The following is a 19,886-nucleotide window of genomic DNA, read 5'->3' as shown; positions in this document are numbered from 1 at the left end:
CTGTGTCTGTGCTTGTTTCTCTCTCCGTGCCATCGATCGCCTCCCTCCATCTCACCCATCTCCATCACAGGTGGCTCTGCTGCAGGCCGGGCGCTGCTCAGCCTTGGCAGACTGGACACAGGCACCCTCACTGGGGGGATCAGGGGGGACTCCAGGGTAGATGGTGGGCTCTACCCTCAGGGAAGGAGGGCCAGGAACTCCCTGCATCTGTTTTGGAAGCACAGAGCTGATCCAGGAAACTAAAATGCCCTCGTTGTAAGGGTTACTGGGCAAGACTCCTAAAGACGCCAGAATGCTGAGCTAAAGTGGATGGGGTTCGGCAGAGGAGCAGCAGCAGTTGCTCCCAAACCCCTCTTGTCCACACAACACAAACCCTTACCCCAGCTGAGGCAGCATGAGAACCTGTTAGCTGGGCAGAGCGGAGCAGGCAGGAAGGCAGGAGATGGAGAACGGGGAGAAAAGTTGTCTTCTCCTGTAGCTACCGAGTATTTTCCCCATTTAGCCTTTGGGAAGAGGCAGGAGAGCAAGTGCAGCAGAGGTTGCAGCAGTCGGCTGGTACAGACCAGGCTGCTGAGGGTCCTGAATGGAGGGGCACAGGCACAGCCTGTGACCCCCACCTTTTTGGGGTTCCCAGGAGCTGTGAAGATCAAAAGTCCCCTCAACCGGGAACTGGTGGCCACCTACGAGCTCACCATCTCCGTCCATGACAATGCCAGCGAAGTCATCGACCGCTCAGTCAGCGTGCCCAACGGTAAGCGTGGGCTCTGCCCACGGAGCGCAAGGCCAGAGGTGGCAGCTGCCAGGGGCTGGCACAGTTCCCCTACCTCCCTCTCCATCCTGACAAGCAACATTTCCAGTGGGAGCAGTCCTGGGCCAGCTCCCATCAGGTTCGGTTTCTCCTCTGGGCCCTCCTTTAGCGAATGGCTCAGGCATCCCAGGGATGGAGAGAACTATTTGTCCATAACCTTACCATGGGAGATGCCCACTTCTTCATTACTATCCCCATCGTGTCTTGCGACCCTGCTCCTGGTAATTCCAGGCCCATGTGTGAGAAGGCACATACAGATCAGGAGTAGGTCTCAAGCAGGTGAGACCATGTTATGGCCAGGTCAGGGCATAGCAGCTTTGCTGAATATTGTCATTTTTCTTGGTGAACTAGCTCCATTTAGTTGGCTTTTCTGGAGTTTCATGCTTGTATATTTACAACCCTCCTTTCTCCCGTTCTTCTTTCCCTTCTCTTTCCCGCTTGTTCTCTGCCTCTTCTCTTCCCCCGTGGTCTCCACCATGGCCACAGCCAAGCTGACAATCAACGTCTTGGACGTCAATGACAACACGCCCCGCTTCCGCCCCTTTGGGGTCACCTATTTCACTGAGAGGATCCTGGAGGGAGCCACACAGGGCACCACACTCATCTCCATCTCGGCAGTGGACCCAGACAAAGGTGCCAATGGGCAGATCACCTATGAGCTGCTGAACCTCTCCCCAGAAGGCTATGCCTGCCTTGAAGACCAGTCAGCAGGTTGGTGGCCTTGGGAGCTGGGAGTCTGGGCAGGTCAGTAGCCTGGGGCAGGTTTCTTATTTCAGGGTCTCCTGTCCTCTAGGGAAGGTCGTGGCCAACAGGACAGTGGACTACGAGGAGGTGCAGTGGCTGAACTTCACCATTCGAGCCTCTGACAACGGCTCTCCCCGCAGATCTGCTGAGATCCCTGTGTACCTCGAGATAGTGGACATCAATGACAACAATCCCATTTTCAGCCAGCCATCCTACCAGGTAAGCTGGACTCCCTTGTTCAAGTCCCTGTGGGGCTGGGCAGTGCCTTCCTTGTGATGACAGGCACAGAGCTGGGGGTTGTCCAGGGACACCTTCTCTTCCTCTGTCGGTGGTTGAACCATATGAAGAAGATGGTCAACCCACCAATGTACTCTGTGTGAACATCTTGTTCTGGGTCCAGCTGTGCCCACCCCTGGGTGTCACCCTGCACCCTGGCTTACTGCCCAGTGAAACAGCAAGTGAGGGAACAACCCGTCCTGCCTGTTCCCTTTGCTTGCAGAAAGCTGTCTTTGAGGACGTGCCGTTGGGTACAGTCATCCTGAGGGTCAAGGCCACAGATGCAGATTCTGGGCGTTTTGCTCTCATCCAGTACAGCCTGGGGGACGGAGAGGGCAAGTTTGGCATAAATCCCAACACGGTAAGGAACAAACCAAGGCTGGGACAGAGCAGGGGAAGGAGAGGGATGGCTGACATGGTCCCACCTTGTGCCTTGCTCCCACACCTCACCTTCTGCCCCTTCTCGAGTACCTGCTCTGCCAGACAAGGTCTACCTGAAAGTCTCTGTGTGCTGCAGGGTGACATCTATGTCCTGTCAGCCCTGGACCGGGAGAAGAAGGATCACTACACACTGACAGCTGTGGCCAGGGACAACCCTGGGGATGTCTCCAGTAACCGTCGGGAGAACTCTGTGCAGGTAGGGCTCTCCTCCCACCACCCCTCGTGTGATGGTCACCAGTAAGAAGGTGTTAAACCTCAGGCTTTCCTTCCCAGCAAGCTTGCTGGTGGCTCGGGGAGGAATTAGCCAGAAGGAAGAGTAGGTGACCCCAGAGCCTGTAGGGTAGATGGTGCAGGGCACTTTGTAATGTGGGAACAGTGTGTCAGCAGGAGGGGACAGAGCGGGGGGGGGCAGGGGAGGGTGACATGATTGTCTGCAAGTGCTCCAGCATGAATGGGTGTCCCGGCCATGGCCACCCCCATTGTTGGAGGCAGGAATTCGGCTAGCAGATCTACACGAATAGCAGGAAGGGCACTGCGCGCCGGCAGCGGAGCCGTGGGTCGTGGCAGGGATATGGCCCCCAGGGGCTGCCCAGCTGTCTCCAGCCTCACGTCACCCAGCTGGCTGTGCTTTGTCAAAGGTGCTGATCACAGTCCTGGACATCAATGACTTCAGGCCCCAGTTCAGCAAGAGCCAGTTCAGCACCAGTGTCTATGAGAATGAGCCAGCAGGGACCTCGGTGATCACAATGACTGCCACCGACCTGGACGAAGGGGAAAACGGGATGGTGACCTACAGCATCGAGGGCCCCGGAGCAGGTAGGTGCTGCTGGTGAGGGGCTGCTCCCCAGGGAAGAGGGTTATGATGAAGAACAATTAGAGGAGATGTAGGGGCCAAGCTTACATGCCATGTCCCACAGCTGGTTTGAAGCAAGGTTGTGCGAGCGCTGCCGGGAGCAATGCTGAAAGCGTGGAGTTTTCAGTATTGCTCCACATCTCCCAGTTCCTTGTGGCGTGACATGTTGCAGCCTTGCCTGCCTTCATCCTCCAGCCCAGCCTTGGTTCATCCTCTTCTCCCCCACCCCAGCAGGACTTTCTATGTACACAAGTGTGTCTTGTAGCAAACCCACTGCATGCTTTAGAGGAAAGCTAAGAAGAGCTAGGAGGAGGTTGTGGGTGGATACTGGTTGTGCCTGTATCTCTGCACACCAAGGAGTGATAGGAACCAGGCAAAAAACAACATAAATGTAGAGGGGAATGGCAGAACATTCATTCTCCCGAGACTCATGGACTCCTCTGACCATCAGCCTGGGCAGGTGCTCTGAAAAACCCTGAGACCATTCACACACCTGGCCTCAGGCAGCCTTCATCACCCCTTGACAGGGATTTCCCACCAGTGAGGGGTGTGCTTCAGCGGTATACTGGTTTCTAATTGTAATTTATCTGACGTGAAGTGTCCTGAGTCAGAGGTGTGTTTTTCCTGCCCCCAGAGGCTTTCAAGATCAATAAAGACTCTGGGCTTGTCACATCCCGGCGGCGCTTGCAGTCCTACGAGAGGTTCAATCTCACCGTGGTGGCCACGGACAAAGGGCATCCTCCTCTCTGGGGGACCACCATGCTCCACATCGAGGTCATCGACATCAACGACAACCGCCCTGTCTTCATCCGCCCACCCAACGGCACCATCCTGCACATCAAGGAGGTAAATCCTTTGGGAGGGAGCAGGGCTTGTGGCGTGCCGAGTCTGTGTCTGGGAGCGCTCCTGCCTACTGGTGGCAAAATCCAATCTCCAACTCTACCGGGGACGGAACAAGACCTTGATTTGACGGGTGGTAAGAAGGTTTGGGTCATGAGGCTGGGTGATCAACAACAGCCCCTCTCCATACGTGTGAGTGGGGGTGCTGGGGAAGCTTTGGGGAACAGAAACACCAGCAGCACGCAAATTAAACAGCCAGTCTGCTGAACCTATTTATAAACAAGGACTGAAATGCTGACATTTAAGATGTTTCTCCTTTCTGGGAAGCCAGGCTTGGCTCAGCCAGTCCCCAGCACCTGCACGGAGCAGCCACCCTCCCAAAGGGAATGATGGCTTCATGTTGCCAGGCTCCAGTTGGGTTTTGGGGAGCGGGAGCCTGTTGACCCCAATACAAAGGGGTCGGAGGGGCAGGGGGGAGTGGAGGGCTCAGGTGCAGTGCCGGGGCTGAAGGGCTACGTGTGTGCAAGCAGGAGATCCCCCTGCGATCCAATGTCTACGAGGTCTACGCCACGGACAAAGACGAGGGCCTCAATGGAATGGTGCTCTACAGCCTGCTGAAAACTGGGGCAGGGAACAAAGACTGGGAGTATTTCAGCATCGACTCAGTCAGCGGGCTGATCCAGACGGCCATGCGGTTGGACCGGGAGAAGCAGGCAGTGTACAATGTAAGCCAGGCGGCAGCGTGCCCGTGGGGTGGCCAGGATGGTCCTCGAGGCTGTGGGTCTGGTGTGGGGCTAGCAGGATGCAAGGGATGTGGTGGGGATGGAGTCAGCTGCCACAGTCGTGAACTTGTCACCCCTTAGCAGGAACTGGGTGGTTATGAAGTGGCATCGGAGAGTTGCCCCCTGGTGGGCCAACTCCCAGTTCCCTGTTAAACCCCCCAAAAATCCTCCACCACCCAGCTGTCCCGTCTGTCTGTGCCTCCAGTCCCCTGGCCCGTGTGGTTTTGCCCAGGACGGCCTTTTGCCTCTCTCCCCAGCTGATCATCGTGGCCTGCGACCAGGGCCAGCCAGCCTACGAGACCATGCAGCCCCTGCAGATCGCACTCGATGATATTGATGACAATGAGCCCATCTTCCTCAGGCCACCCGTAAGGCGTGGGATGGAGGGGGTGGGACACAGGGCATGCAGGGATGGCGATGTCGGCAAGCACGTGTGATGGAGCATGCATCGCTGGGCATCACCATGGTGGGGAGCACAATGGGATCTGTCTGCTTTTATTTAAAGCCACCTCAGTGCTCATAACACTCCCTTCTCCTGGGGTCTCTGGCAGAGGGACAGTCCCCAGTACCAGGCACTCTCCGTCCCTGAGCACTCACAGCCAGGCACCGTGGTGGGGAACGTCACCGGGGCAGTAGATGCGGATGAGGGCTCCAACGCCATCGTTTACTACTTCATAGCAGGTGGGTGCTGAGCCAGGAGGGGACGGGCAGCTCTGCATTCCTCAGCACAACCCTTCCCAAGGGTTTCTGTCGCTCCCATCATCTCCTCACTGCTTTTCTGGCCTGGCCAACGGTCAAGGTGGCGTTTCAGAAATGCCAAGCCTAGAGGGGAATAACTGGCAATCCTTTTCTACACCCAGCTGGGAACCAGGAGAGCAACTTCCAGCTGAGCCGAGAGGGGAAGCTGCAGGTCTTGCAAGACCTGGACCGGGAGAAGGAGCCATACTACTCCATCATCGTCAAAGCATCCAGCCAGAGGAACTGGTCCCCTCCCCAGGACCAGCAGGCGGGCAGAGCCCAGCCCTGGGACCTCAGTGGGGACCTGACCCTTCAGGAGGTGCGGATCTTCCTGGACGACATCAATGACCAGTCCCCCCAGTTCACCAAGTCGGAGTACACAGCGGGTAAGGGGTGCCAGGGGCTGGGGGGGGGCACCAGGAGCCAGAGATACTCCGGGGAGAGTCCAGCAGATGAAGGGGCAGTGAGAGCCAGCCCAGCCCCAGGTTCCTGTCCCATCTCTCTCTCTCTCAAAGGGGTAGCCACTGACGCCAAGGTGGGATCGGAGCTGATCAGAGTGGTCGCAGTGGATGCCGATATAGGCAATAACAGCCTGGTCCTGTACAACATCTTGGGCATCCGCTACATCAAGCATCAGTCCAATGACTCTGAGGAGGTGGCCAACATCTTCAGCATTGGTGTGTACCCTGCATGCTGTAGGAGCATGGCATCAGGGCCAGAGACATCCCTGTGGGCAAAGACTTCCCCGTGGTCAGGGTCACTAATCCTGGGCTTGTGACCATCCTTTCCCCAGGAACCCTTGATGGGATCCTGCGGACCTTTGACCTCTTCACGGCCTACAACCCTGGCTACTTTGTGGTGGACATCATGGCCTCTGACCTGGTGGGCCACAATGACACAGCCATTGTGGGGATTTACATCCTACGTGATGACCAGCGGGTCAAAATCATCATCAATGAGATCCCCGACAAAGTCAGGCAGTTTGAGGAGGAGTTCATCAGCCTGCTCTCCAACATCACAGGCGCCATTGTCAACACGGATGATGTGCAGGTAACCACCCCTGAGGTTGCTTGGAGGGGTAGGTAAGCTTTCACATGCTGGTTGGGAGATCTCCTTTGAGGGTGCCCTGTCTGTATAAACTGTAGACACCCCTGAGCTCTGAAGGTGACAAATAACACCCCAGGCTGGGGTGTATTGAAGGGGTTCAGACCAACCCCATGCCAAGCTTGAGGGTCTCTGGCCACATGAGCACGTCAGGGCATGCTTGGGAGATGTCCTGGGAGGAGACACCTCTCCCACACTGCAGACCTTGCGGTCTCTCCCCAGTTCCATGTGGACAAGAAGGGTCGGGTGAACTTCGCACAGACAGAGCTGCTGATCCACGTTGTGAACAGGGAGACCAACCGCATCCTGGATGTGGAGCGGTATGTCACCTGGCCCATCACCCAGCCCATCACCCAGCCCGTTGAGTCCTTGGGGAGCCTCATTAACAGCAAGATGCCCAAGCAACCCTTCTCTTCCCAGGGTGATTCAGATGATAGATGAGAACAAGGAGCAGCTGAGGAACCTCTTCAGGAACTACAATGTGCTGGATGTGCAGCCTGCCATCACTGCCCGGGCCCCAGATGACCTCTCAGCTCTGCAGGTAATAGCACAGCTGGGGCTGGAGATGGCTGCTGCTCACAGGTGGGGCACTGTCCCTTCCATCCTCCATGGCCCTCCATGGACTGGGGAGATATTTCACCCAAATAATTTCAGGCAGGTGCCCACCACTGTATGCTGGCTTCATGCCAGAGGTTGCCACTACCCTTCTGTCTCTCCTAGATGGTGATCATCGTGCTGGCCGTCCTGCTTTTCCTGGCTGCCATGCTCTTCATCCTGATGAACTGGTACTACCGGACAGTGTAAGTAACGCCTGGGCTCTGCCCCACTGGCCGCAATCTCCTGATGGGCCAGGGGGCACCTGCGTGGCTGCTCCCGGCCCTGGCGGGGCTGGCAAAGGAGCTTCCCAACACCTTCTGTGGCAGGGCTCAGCTTGGGTTCAGAAATTGCCCTTCTTCCCCCAAAATACAGTGGCTTTAACACTGATAGTGCCCCTCCCCTGCAAGTTTTCCATCCTTATTGCTACACGGGCTGTTTACAGGTTTATTGCAAATCTGTGTCCCCCTCTCCTTTTGAGCATCTTGATTTTCTTCCCTGATATGCTGTATTTCTTTCACAGGCACAAAAGGAAATTGAAAGCCATAGTGGCTGGCTCCACCGGTGAGCAGTGTTTGGGGTTTTCCAGCTGCATGGACAGCAGGGTGCATGAAGAGCACGGAGGGGGTACAGAGGGAGATGCGGGAGATCTCAGTGGGGTGCAAATCAGAGGTGACCCTGCCCAGCAAGGCACAATGCAGGGAGGCTTTTCTTAGCATCCAGGCTCCGCATTATCAGTGTGTTTCTCATGCCACCGGTGCCTGTTTGGTCACTGCATTTCCCCAAGAGCTAAGTGCCATCCTGTGGTTTGACGATCAGCCCACCAACATGCCACGCTGTAACCCCTGCTCCTGCCTTTTGCAGGGAACAGAGGCTTTATGGACATCATGGACATGCCAAACACCAACAAGTACTCCTTTGATGGGTGAGTCCTCCTCTTCCTTCCCCTTGCCGGTTTGCCACCTTGCGGGATCACAGGCTGCTCCCTGAGAGAGGATGCCTGTGTTTTGCAGCCAGGGATGCACAGGAGGCGGAGGCATGATGCCTCTCTGCTCTGCAGAGGGACGGAGCCAGCCATGCCATTTGGGGCATGACTCTGGCCCTGGGACACGTGCTTACCTCGAGAGCTTTCAAAGACTTTGTGCTTTCTCCTGTGACTCTTGTCTCTGCCAATACTGGCCAGGCTTGGGGTAAACAGAGATGATGGGCAGGTGTCACACGTCTGGATCCTGCACAGGCCAGGAGGAGGCAGCGCAACCTCAGCATCCTGGCTCTGGATGGGGTTGGGGGTGCTGCCCCTCTTGCTTGTGCTGAAGGCTGCTCCTCTCCCCCGGGCAGGGCCAACCCGGTGTGGCTGGACCCCTTCTGCAGGAACATGGAGCTGGCAGCGCAGGCGGAGCACGAGGACGACCTGCCGGAGAACCTGAGCGAGATCACTGACCTCTGGAACAGCCCTGCCCGCACCCACGTGAGACATGGCCCCCACCGGGACCCCTCCTCCCTGCGCCCACCACCCGCACCGCCTGTCAGCCACTCTCTCCTCCCGCAGGGTACCTTCGGCAGGGAGCCTTCCGCAGCCAAGCCTGAGGATGACCGCTATCTGCGGGCCGCCATCCAGGAGTATGACAACATTGCCAAGCTGGGGCAGATCATGCGGGAGGGACCCATCAAGGTGAGTGTTGAGTGTGGGCACCCTCCACCAAGGGGGTCTTCTCCTACCACTACAGTTTCCAGGTTCTCGGCTGCAGCACCAGAGGGTCACGTTGCTCAAAAAAGTGCTGGGATGAGGCCATCCCCCCTGTGACCAAACCATCTCCTTTGGGTAACCCATCGTCTCTCCCCCTCCACCCAGGGCTCTCTCTTGAAGGTGGTTCTGGATGATTACATGCGCTTGAAAAAACTCTTTGCCCAGCGGATGGTGCATAAGGCCACCACCAGTCAGGGGGACCGCTCCTCGGTCTCAGAGGTAGATGGGCTGTGCATGGGCGCGGGGAGATGCTTGCCGTGCCCTCTGGGATGCAGTGTGTCTTCCTGGCCCCACAGGCCGCGGTTGCTCCCCGTGGCTGCAGTCCCCATCACTCGGTGGTTCCCTCATTCTCTGCTTGGCCAAAATGAGCCAGGCGCTGGTTTTCCACTGAGGCTGCCAGTTCCCTGCAGTACCCCAGCTCTCGTGACCCCCTGTGTTTTCTCTGAGCATCAGAGACTTCTCCTTCAGTCTCTCCCACGGTGGGGGAGGACCTCCCTCTTTGGAGGGTGGGCTCTGTCCATCACCTCCCCCTCTCTCTCGAGGCTGGCCAAGAAGCTGCAGGTCCCTGCATGCACACAGGGACATCTTCCCTACCCTCTGCTTCTCTAAGCTTAGCAACTCAGCAGGTCTGAGGCAAAAAGGCTGAAATAGAGGGTTTTGGTGCAGGAGGGCTGGTGTTGGGGACAAGGAACTCCTGCAGCCTTCCTTCTCTTCATGGGGGTGCAAAACTTGGGGCAAACAGAGCAGAGGAGAGCAGTGGGATGGGAGACACCTTTGAGCCCTTCTGCCCCCCATCCCTCCTCACGCTTATCCCCCTCCAGCCTTCCCTCAACTCCTTTCCTTGTCTGCCTCCTGCCCCACCACCCTCACACAACCCCAAATCCCAAACCCAGTCCAAACTCCTCCTTGGCTGCTGTGGGACACACTACCCAGCTGGCAGCTGATGCCTGAGCCGGGATGACCACCCAGCAAGTGCTCTGGCTGGAGATCATCATTGCACTGGTGATCCTCATCACCGTGGTCTGAGGCTGCTTCAGAAGACAAGGGTCCCATCCCTCCCGCTGGGCTCCGCCATTGCAGGAGGTTTGGAGACGTGGAAGCCAGGATCTGCTCCGGCTGCTATTGTGATTCCCCTGCTCCATGAACCTTTTGCAGCTGATCCAGAAGGAGCTGGAGGAGGAGGAGGAGGAGGAGCGCAGCCCCAGCCAGGGCAGCCTTCGCTTCCGCCACAAGCAACCAGTGGAGCTGAAAGGTCCCGATGGCATCCATGTGGTGCATGGCAGCACAGGCACGCTGCTCGCCTCTGACCTCAACAGCCTGCCTGAGGATGACCAGAAGGTGCTGGGGCGCTCGCTGGAGACTCTGACCGCCGACTGTGGGGGCTACAGTGACCACAACGCCCGCACTGAGTCAGCCAAGTCCACCCCCCTGCACAAGATGCGGGAGGTGATCATGGAGAGCCCTCTGGAGATCACAGAGTTATGACGAGCGGTGGTGCTGGTGGTGCTCCTCTAGGCAAGCCGGGGCCAGCAGGGATGAAGCACGGACCAGGGGGGCCGTGGCGGGCACTGTGGGCACCCCAAGACCAGTGCTTGGCCCCCTCCTTCACCTGCAGAAGGAGTCCAGGCCAACCAGTGCAGTTTGCTCTGGCAGCCTTGGAGAGCTTGGCCCCAGGAAAGGGCTCTCAGGACCAGTATGCTTTTACTCACCTGTCATTTATCCATGAAAGCATTAAATTTTTTTTATTTTTCTTATTAAAAAAAAAAAAGTTTTTTTTTTTAAAAAAAAAAAGAAGAAAAGCTAAATGAATCCAATGAGTCCAGACTGGACAGGGGTGAAGGTGCAGGATGATAAGCCGCTGCAGCATCCCCAGGTGCAGGCTGGAGACAAGCAGCCATCACACCTCAACCATGGGCAGAGGGAGGGCTGGGACAGCATAGGGAGGGGCTGTGTCTGGTTGGCATAAATGTCACCTTTCCAGCAAGGAAGGCCCCCCCAGAAAAAAAACAAAAAACAAAAAACAAACAAAAAAAAACCCCAAGACATTTCTCCATTTTGCTGGCTTTACCAAAACATGTTGCGACATTGAAAAAGAGAGAGACTGACAATAACTGGGGCTTCTGGATGTGGAGTGCTTGTGCGTGTTTTTTCTTGCCCTTTTCTTTCCCCTTCTCTCTTGCTTTTGGGTTTGTTCGTTCGAGGGTTTGTTTCTAATCGTAACCTTGTGGAGAGTTTCGGGCACGGTCTGTTACGGGACTCAGAAATACACTGTCTATGGTTTTGGGTAAACTGTCTGTCATCCTTCCTCCCCAGCTGCACTGTGCCAGATTCATCATACCCAAACCTCCTTTTGAAGAGAAACCCCCCGTTTCCCCCTGATTTCACCCCTCAATCCATCACCTTCACGAGATGCTGCCCTGGGTGTTAATGCACCCCAGATTTTGGGGGAAACATTAAATCTTCCCCAGATGTGCCCCTCCTTGCTGCGCCACCGGCACCCCAGGAGAAGGAGGAGGGAGACAACCAGCCGGGCTCACAGGATGAGTTTATTTGCAGTGAGATGCTCCCGTGCATGCTCAGGACCGGGTACTGTGGGTGTCCTCCCTCCTCTGGCAGGGAGGGACAAGCCAGCACCCCACTGCCCCTCACCACTGCAGCTGGGTCAACACAGGACCCCCTCCGGCAGGGATGTGTGTGAAAGGAAAACTTCACCACCAAACTCACTCATGTTGTGTTCAGGGGATCCACCTCCAGCAATCAGCTGGACACAAAATTGTTGTACTGCAAGTATCGTGGAAAACCAGGCATTGCAGGTAAATTTAATCCACTTTGTTCCTTTAACTGGTGACGGGTGGGGGAAGCCACCCCTGTTTGAAGAAGGACCAGCAAAGCACTGGACTTGGCAAAAGCCGATGAGACCTGCACTGCAAGGCTGCTGGCAGCCAGGCATGGAGGGTCGGCATGTGGGAAGCAGAAACCATCCCAGTCATAGGGACAGATCTGGGCCTTAGGAGCGGTTCAGGATGGGATGGGGATGGGGATAGAGATGGGGACAGGGATAGAGATGGGGATTTTGCAATCGCCCCGAGAAACATCAAGGCTGAATCCCCAGTCCTGGAAATACTAACGAGTCCCTTAACCCGATTTGGAAATCCAAGCCCCAGGGGTGCAAAAGGAAGTGGCAGAGGTGGCTGGGGCACCCCATGGCCCCCACCGGGGTAGCGAGGCCAGTGGGCTCCTGCCGTCACCATCCATGGGTACAGGCACATCCCAAGGGAGGGGGTCTAGGATCCTGAACCAAAATGGCAGAGCAAGCCCGGCCAGCCAGGGATGTGGCTCCTAGTTCCATAGGTGACGCTGGCAGTGCTCGACAGCCTGCAGGAGAGATGGGGAGGGATGGTGGTGGTAGGCAGGGACCCCCCCCCCCCGGCATGCTGCTGACCCCGACCCAGGGGAGGGGATGATGCTGCCAACACTTACGTGGCACTCAACTGCCGTGGCCATATTCTTGCACCAGTAGTGCGGGCCCCAGGCACAGCGGTCCGAGCCCAGGAGATCCTCCTCAGTTGAGTCACAGGCTCTTATTTTCTGCATTGTAAAGGAAAAGGGGGGGAGAGGGAAGAAAAAACCCCTATGAGCACCCTTTGACACCACTGCCCCCCTCCCAGCTCCCCCAGGCTCAGCCAATAGACGCCCATCTCAGTACGGGCTGCCCCAGGGAGCGGGTGCAGCACCCACGGCATGGGACACTTACGGTGCAGACGAAGGTGGGGTCCATCATCTGCACGAGGAGTCGCATGGCTGCTGGCTCGTACTGCACCACGAGTGCTTCACACTGGGAAGGAGAGGGGGGGGTGAGCCCAGCCAGGGGTGTCGAGGGTCCCACCCGGCTGAGCACTCCCCTCCCCGGCTCACCTTGTCGGTGAGCGGCGTGGGCAGCAGCTCACAGCCCTTCTCCAGCATGTCACCCAGCTCTGCCAGCGTGTCATTCTTCAGCAGCTCGTTATCGAAGTACATGATGACGATCTGGCAGACATTGCAGAAGGTGCCTGCGCCCACTGCCAGCTGCTCTAGCGTGGCAACCCCTGCGGGACATGGGGGGGCCATTAGCACCCCCCAGAACCCCACTCACCAGGGGACCTGGTATCTGGGTGCCATCTGGGTCCCCCCAGCTCACCTTGGTGGGCGTCCACGCTCCGGGGGCAGCAGCGCAGCATGGTGCAGACGGCTGCTGGGTCAGTGGCCTCCAGCAGCATGATGACCACAGCTTTGCCGTAAGAGTCAACAAAGTCCTTGCACTGCCCGATGACACCGTGGGGCAGCATGTAGCACACCTTCTCGATGTCATTCACCAGTTGCTCCTGCCAGGAGAAGGCAGGCAGAGGGAAATACCCACTCCTTGATGTCCCCTTTGCCCCCCTTTCTCATCCCTGGACCACAGCAGCAGGGCTCACCTCAGTCACGTTGTTCTCCAGGAGGCTCTCAGCTGCCTTCACAGCAAACTGGCACATCTCACACAGTGGTGTGGTCTTCTCCTCATCCTGTCAGAACAAGACAGTGGGACACACACCAAGCACCGGCAGAGCTGCCCCCATCCCACCCAGCCATCACCCCCACAAAACACATATCCCACCTTGGAAAAACAGAGATCCTTGAGGAAAAAAAATGCAAAATAAGGCTCTCCCTTCCCAGTGTTTGGATTTTAGGGAGCACAGCAGAGTCAGGGCGGGTCCTTACTTACCCCCAGCAAGCTCAGGACCTGTGCTACCTTCTCTGTGATCAGTGTGTGGAGGGGCAGCGCCGAGGTGGAGGAGCAGAGTCCCAGCTGGCCACACAGCTCTGTGGGGTCCTGGGGAAAGAGACATCCCAAATCGGGTGGGCATTGCCCCCGGGGAGGGTGAGCCTGCACCCATTTTCCCGTGGTGGGTGATTTCAACCCATTGTGGCATGGGTCTCACTTACCTCAGCCTGCTGCCAGTGGAGGAGTCAGAAAACCGCAAGAAAAAATGAAAATAAAAAAGAATTACAGTGGTTCCAAGCGAGAGAGAGGGGAAAAAATACTTAAAAGTTCATAGAAATATAAAGCAGTGGGTTTAATTAAAAACAATTTGCTGATGAGGTCCCCTTGGTTGTGCCACTTAGCCTCCCTCATTGTCACCCACCTGCCCCCGGCAGCCCCAGGGAGCAGCACACCCGCTTACCATGTACTGGAGCAGTTGAGCAGCTGTGTCCGTGTACTGAGCCAGGTAATGCTTGCACTGTGCAGGGGAGACGTGGCGTTAGCACCCGAGGGCGGACACCCCACCACCCTGCCCACACACCCCCAGGCACTGCTCAAAAGCAGGCAGCTGCAAAAAATGCTCCCATGCCACGGTGACATCGCAGAGGAGGAGGAGGGAGCCCAGCATGATGCTGGCACCCTTACCCACTGTGCCAGCTTGGGTGACAGGCCCTCGCAAGCCTGCTCAGCGTGGGCCACCAGCATCTGGACGAATGCGGTGTGGGTCCCCAGCTCCAGCTGCATGGCTGCCACCAGCTGCAGGCAGTCTCCGCACACCTCTTCCATCTCCTGTGGGAGCACACGGGTAGTGACACATCAGTACTCCCCCGAAATAAAACCTGAGTGCCCCCAACGCCTGCATTTGCAGAGCTGGGATTTAAATGCCAGTTGCAATCTGGGGCAGTTTTTTGGTCAGCATCCCTCTGGTCCTCCCCTGCATCATCCTGGCCCCAAACTGGTGGCACCCCTAATCAGATGCTATTTCAGCTGTGTGGTAATTTTAATATTATTTTTTTATTATTGTTCAATAGGCGATGCTTAGGCAATTCTCGCCCTTGACCAGCATCAATGTCACTTGTGCCTGTGCCATGGTACCTGGGCTGTGCCACGAGGCAGATCCTGGGGATGGAGCAGGAGGGGCACATTGGCGATGAAGGGGGAGACCAGGTCGACGAAGTCCTGAGCAGGGCCTGCAGGGGCTGGCGGTGGCTCCTGAAACTTCAGGGCCCCTGTGGGGCTCTCCCGGGGCTGGCACAGCTTGATAGTTCCACACACCACCTTCGGATCTGACTGGGGGAGCAGAGGGGAGGGGGCTTGGAGCTACATCAGCCCCGTCACCCTGTTCCTCCGCCATCCCCAGGTCATTTCCATCCCTGTCTTGTCCCCACAGAGGTTTCGTCCCAGGCTCCAAGAGCCTCCTTTGCCCTGCAAGTCCCCAAGTGACCCCAAACCATGGAAAAACTGAAACCCAGGGGTGTTCTCCACCGGTTACCAGCACTTGCTTGCCCAGCTGGACGAGGATGAGGATGCCAGTGTCCACCATCCTCTTGCACTTGACAGACCAGTCCTGGAAGGGCAGGTACTGGCATCTTTTATCCAAGAAAAGCCGCAGTTTTTCCTAGATGAAAGAGGAGAGCTCAGGGCCAGGCTGGCCTTGGGAGGGGGACACACCAGCCACGCACCCCCCTTCCCAGCCGTGACCCACCTCGGTGCGGTTGTCCTGCAGGATCTTGCCCACCACGGAGACTGCCACCTGACACAAGTGACATGGGATCCCCTTCTGCTGAGAGAGGGGACACACTGGGATGCTGCCAGGGCACCCAGACCTACCAGTTGCAAAAACACCCCACCAAGGGTTACTCGGGAACATCCCAAGGAAGCCATTCACTTTTGCCACTCACTCTACAGATACATTGCTGCCTGAGAGCATCAGCAGATGCTCCTCTGGGTGCCCAGCATCGAGGTGGACAGGCAGGGGTTCTCTGCCCAGCCCCATGTTTTGGGGCGGGATGAGTATATCCTTCCAACCCCCTGCATCCCCCCTCCTGGTGTGGTTACCCCCAGGGCCTGGTCCCAGACGGTGATCCGGCAGAGCTCCAGTGCCCCACACTTGGCTGCTGTTGCCACATCGCGACACCAGTCCTCCGGCCGCTCGCTGCATTCTCGGAAGGGACTGGCCCCAGCTGCAGGGGGGGGAAAGAGGAAACCATCAGCCCCCAGGGCACCCTGAGACCATCTCGTGCCCCCTACCAAGCTCCCCACCAGCACCCCAACCCTAACTATGCCCCACAAGCCGAGGCAATGCTCCACAACCTTCCACTGTGATTTGTCCCCTGCTTTTGCAGTGGTTGTGGGTTTGTTGGGTTTTATAAATTAATTTTTAAGGCCAGCAAAGGCCATCTTTGCTGGGTCACCATGTACTGAGGACTTTTCCAACAGGATGCCACAGCAACTTCACACCAGCATCAAAAGCAGAGCAAATTTTGGGATCATCCTCAGCCTCACAGCACCTTTCAACATGCTGGGGAGGTGGCTGCTTATAAAAACAGCAATAAATCTTGCAAAATGAGCAAACCAAGGGTGCCAGTGCTCAGCCCTGTGCAGCAACCATCTAGCCACACCATGTCTCCCGGCAATGATTGAGCAACCCCAGTTGTGGGGGTTTTTTTGGTTTGTTTTCTTTTCATTTCTTCCCAACGACGGCATTTTCTCCTGCCTGCAAATCCGTGGCACGGCAGCAGTAGCATCGCCCGTCCTGGCCGCCTGGGCAGCACAGTGGCATGGTGCAACACCAGCAATTTAATTGCCACCTTGGTGTCTCAGGATTCATTCGCAATGGGGCAAGTGTTTGTTCCCACTGGGGGCTGCACCCACCCAAGATGGGGCTGGGGAGGAGGCGAGGAGCTGGCACAACCCAAGCCCTTCACCACCCTGCTTCAGCCAGGAGCTGCTCCAGAAAGCATGGGGAGCAGGACATGAATAGACAGACGGACAAACCCTGCTGCATACGTTCTTGCAGCTGGCCTAAGCACAGCACAACCTTCCCAGAGCATTTGTATCTAGTTTTTACCACTCAGTCCTGCCCATATGGTTTTGCACGGCAGGAATAAAGCCAAAGGCAAAAACCTGCTCCTTCCACCCACCCTGCCCTTATCAGGTCTCTCCCCAAAAGCTGCTTCTCCTGCATGTCAGATTCCAGCAACGCCTTCAGCTTATCCATGGGATGTGTTGGGGCAGCAGCTTGAGATGCCCATGGCCACCCGAGGAAGTCCCCGGGGGTGGGGGCTACAGAGAGCCTGACCCCCCACCAGCTCTGCCTGCTCCCAGCAGCATCGGCACAGCTTGGCAGGTGCTGGTTGGCATTTCAGCCCCGATTGCCCCATCAGGCTGATGGCAGCACCAGGGCAGGAGTGAGCCCCAGGGCAGGGCGAGTCCCCTCAGGTTTTCCATGCACAGCTTCCCACACACCTCTCCAGCAGCACAATGCCACAGACCACATCAGCTGAGAGATAGGTGTTGGGTTTTTGTTTTGTTTTTTTTTACTCTGATGCTAGCATCAGGCCAAACAGGAATGGCAAGTCAGCAGAAGCATTAAGGGGCAGCACCAAAAAAAAAATAAGGGAGGCAACAACCCCACAGCTTGTTCCTGAGCTGGTCCTGCCTGACTCACAGACACAGGCATCTCGCACAGCCCCATGCTGGAGATGAGACCAGCGGTGTAAGAATGCTGCCAACAATAGTATGGCTGGTCTAAAAGGCACCAGTGGTCTGGACCTGCACCCTTCTGGCTCACAGTGGCTCTCAGCACAGCGCTTACTCCTCCCTCTGCTCAAGCTGCAACTCAGTCAACAAGTACTGGGCCAGAAACATGATTAATACCAACCATACCACCTAAATGCTGAGAGCAGGGGGAGCTTCCCTGGGTAGAGAGCATGGCCACAGGGCAAGCAACCAAGGCAACCCGTGCCCTGTGAGCTCTCCTCCACATTTCAGCGCTGTACCAGAGCCACCTCATGCCGATGGGCTGCAGGATGTCAGGCAATGCCAATTTTGGTAAAACCACCACGGTGGTCCCAGGCCAGCCAGGGCTGCCCTATCCCCAGCTGCCAGGCCCCTAGGCTGAGCTGGGATTTGTTCAGGAGAGTCCAGCACTGATCTCCGGACCTAGCCGGGCTGCGCCAGCATTACACAGAGCACCAGAGCACGCTGGCCCAGCCGGCAGAGCCTGGCAAGCCGGTTGTGACGTAAACCCTGGGGGTGGCAGCACGGGCCCCAGCGTCCCAGTTCCCAGCCTGGCGCATGCTCCTGTTTCAGCAGAAGTTGTAAATACGCTCTTCCCAGCATCAAAATCCTTCTTCAAGGCCTGCAGCAGCCCCTGGTCCCACAGCTCTCCCAGCCACACTATGCCGTGTAGATGAGCCACTGCTGCAAGAGCCGCCATCAGCTTCCAGGGCAGGCATCGCCCAAAGGACGGACGTGCCGAGCATGGGTGAACTTTCCTGCTCTGCCTGTTGCTGGCTGGAACACCTCCACATGTCTCCTCCACTGCCAGGCCACACATACGCAGTCACAACTCCACTGCAAAGCCAGCACCTGGACAGGTCACATCGGAGAAGCCCAATGGGCTGAGCCTGAGGTAATCAGGGTGTAAAAGGAATTCTTCCCTCTAAGAGTTTTTGGGTGTTTTTTTGGCCTATGACAGCAGGGCTCCACAGCTTACTCAGGGAAATTTCCCCTGGAATAAGCAATTTCCCCTTGAGTAAGGATGAGGGGTCAGAAACAGATTCTTCCCATCTTGTTTCCCAGGGATGGGCCAGGCATCACTTTCTCACTCTTTATCGGGGGGATGGTCAGGGAACGGCAGCACAAGCTCATCTGCAGGAGGATGTGCTCACAGATACCCAAAGGCCCGGTGACGAGAGGTCTCCAAAAGCGCACAGGGCTGCAGCACTACACTCCATCACCCTACCCAGAACTCTGCCAGCCACAGCAGAGAAGGCTCCCTGCCTCCTGCACCTTGTACAAGGCTCCTAATGAAAACAACAGCTTCAGGTGGCACCACGGCCACTCCCTCACACAAGGACAATGACTTCCCCCAGACTGCATTTGCACAGCCAGGTCCCAACACCAGGGACAACAGACACACAGCCCTCTCCCCCATCACTGTTGAGACACCCCATCAACGGGCCTCCCTCCTTCCATACCCAGCAAAACACCAGCTCCCTCCAAATCCCCGCTGGCCGGAGAAGCGAGGGAGCAAACCAACCGCTTTTTGCCCCGAGATCATCTTTAAGGACAGAAGTTGCAACGCTTGCATCCAGGTAGGCAAGAAGTAAAGCAGCCAATGGTGCTACCTGCCCCAGCTCTCCTCCAGCCTAACTCCAACGCCACAGAGGGATGAGGAGGCACATCTACGTAACTTAAATAGCCAGGAATAGTTTTGGGGTTCAGAGGGGTTTTCTGGGCTCTCCTCGAGTCCTACCCCCAGGCCTGGCCTTACCTTGGTAGGAGCCCAGGCACACAGAAAGGATCAGCACCCAGCCACTCCATTTGCTCTCCATGCCGTTCCCAAGATAGTCCTCAGTGGCTGGTTCCTCTCCTCTGCTGCTCCCAGACTGAGGAATCTTGGATGGGTTGGGAGAAGTAGTGAGAACCCACACCTACACAGGGCAATTACCACACCCCTCTCCTTACACCGTGATTATAAAATCACCACCAGCCTGCAAGTGCAGGGAGGGACCAGAGCCAGGCAGGTATTCCCGGGAAGTCAAAAGCAGCCCAGAACCTGCTGCTCAGCACTAACCTCACTACTCCTGGCTGCAAAGGATGGGCACAGCAGGGGAAAACTGTCCCAAGTGCCACGCAATACGGCAATTTTCTGTCCTCTTCACTGAAGAGGGTATCATTCCTTACAAAAACAAGAAAGTCAGCAGCACAGATATTAAAGACCAGTAAATTTAGGACAAGTGAATTAACAGTGTACTTGGAGGCTGTCAAGTAGTCTGCTTAAAGCATTTCGAAGACATCCATTTTATTGCAAATAAAGCAAGGAATGAAGACGAAAGGAAACCCACATTAAATGCAAGTCAGCACTGAAGCCTGATATCAAGCAGCTTCAACAAGAACTCCCTCCAGCGTGCGCAAGACAGGAATTGCAACACAGGGCTATTGCCTCACAG

At 56.6% G+C, this 19,886-nt stretch overlaps 2 protein-coding genes across 3 annotated transcripts in view; one reads left to right on the top strand and one right to left on the bottom strand.

Moving 5' to 3' along the window:
* The window catches only part of LOC119153663 (cadherin-23-like), a 42,314-nt gene extending 31,095 nt beyond the window's left edge, over window positions 1-11,219 (top strand). Inside the window, exons 21-42 of one of the 2 annotated variants that reach the window (XM_037400361.1) lie at window positions 635-751; window positions 1,295-1,519; window positions 1,602-1,771; window positions 2,052-2,189; window positions 2,346-2,465; window positions 2,908-3,085; window positions 3,757-3,968; window positions 4,493-4,687; window positions 5,002-5,112; window positions 5,296-5,425; window positions 5,605-5,868; window positions 5,998-6,159; window positions 6,276-6,532; window positions 6,809-6,906; window positions 7,007-7,127; window positions 7,307-7,386; window positions 7,704-7,744; window positions 8,045-8,105; window positions 8,519-8,648; window positions 8,730-8,852; window positions 9,033-9,146; window positions 10,083-11,219. In XM_037400361.1, coding sequence (XP_037256258.1) covers window positions 635-751; window positions 1,295-1,519; window positions 1,602-1,771; window positions 2,052-2,189; window positions 2,346-2,465; window positions 2,908-3,085; window positions 3,757-3,968; window positions 4,493-4,687; window positions 5,002-5,112; window positions 5,296-5,425; window positions 5,605-5,868; window positions 5,998-6,159; window positions 6,276-6,532; window positions 6,809-6,906; window positions 7,007-7,127; window positions 7,307-7,386; window positions 7,704-7,744; window positions 8,045-8,105; window positions 8,519-8,648; window positions 8,730-8,852; window positions 9,033-9,146; window positions 10,083-10,412 — 3,377 coding nt within the window. In that variant the 3' untranslated portion in view covers window positions 10,413-11,219. The remainder of the gene's footprint in view (window positions 1-634; window positions 752-1,294; window positions 1,520-1,601; window positions 1,772-2,051; window positions 2,190-2,345; window positions 2,466-2,907; window positions 3,086-3,756; window positions 3,969-4,492; window positions 4,688-5,001; window positions 5,113-5,295; window positions 5,426-5,604; window positions 5,869-5,997; window positions 6,160-6,275; window positions 6,533-6,808; window positions 6,907-7,006; window positions 7,128-7,306; window positions 7,387-7,703; window positions 7,745-8,044; window positions 8,106-8,518; window positions 8,649-8,729; window positions 8,853-9,032; window positions 9,147-10,082) is intronic. The other variant, XM_037400360.1, reaches the window with a different exon arrangement.
* Window positions 11,220-11,459: 240 nt separating this feature from the next.
* LOC119153200 (prosaposin-like) lies at window positions 11,460-19,355 on the bottom strand. The gene is made up of 15 exons (XM_037399306.1): window positions 19,208-19,355; window positions 15,766-15,890; window positions 15,413-15,487; window positions 15,200-15,325; window positions 14,803-14,997; window positions 14,353-14,496; window positions 14,129-14,185; window positions 13,890-13,898; window positions 13,669-13,776; window positions 13,382-13,468; window positions 13,105-13,288; window positions 12,843-13,012; window positions 12,682-12,762; window positions 12,408-12,515; window positions 11,460-12,302 (listed from the first exon to the last, which is right to left on the bottom strand). Exons 1-15 carry the CDS (start codon window positions 19,266-19,268, stop codon window positions 12,267-12,269), a joined length of 1,566 nt encoding a protein of 521 aa, XP_037255203.1. The 5' UTR covers window positions 19,269-19,355; the 3' UTR covers window positions 11,460-12,266.
* Window positions 19,356-19,886: the final 531 nt, after the last annotated feature.

Source organism: Falco rusticolus, chromosome 9 (assembly GCF_015220075.1).
Source record: "Falco rusticolus isolate bFalRus1 chromosome 9, bFalRus1.pri, whole genome shotgun sequence".
NCBI classification, from domain to species: domain Eukaryota; kingdom Metazoa; phylum Chordata; class Aves; order Falconiformes; family Falconidae; genus Falco; species Falco rusticolus.
This window is presented reverse-complemented; position numbering and strand designations above follow the sequence as displayed.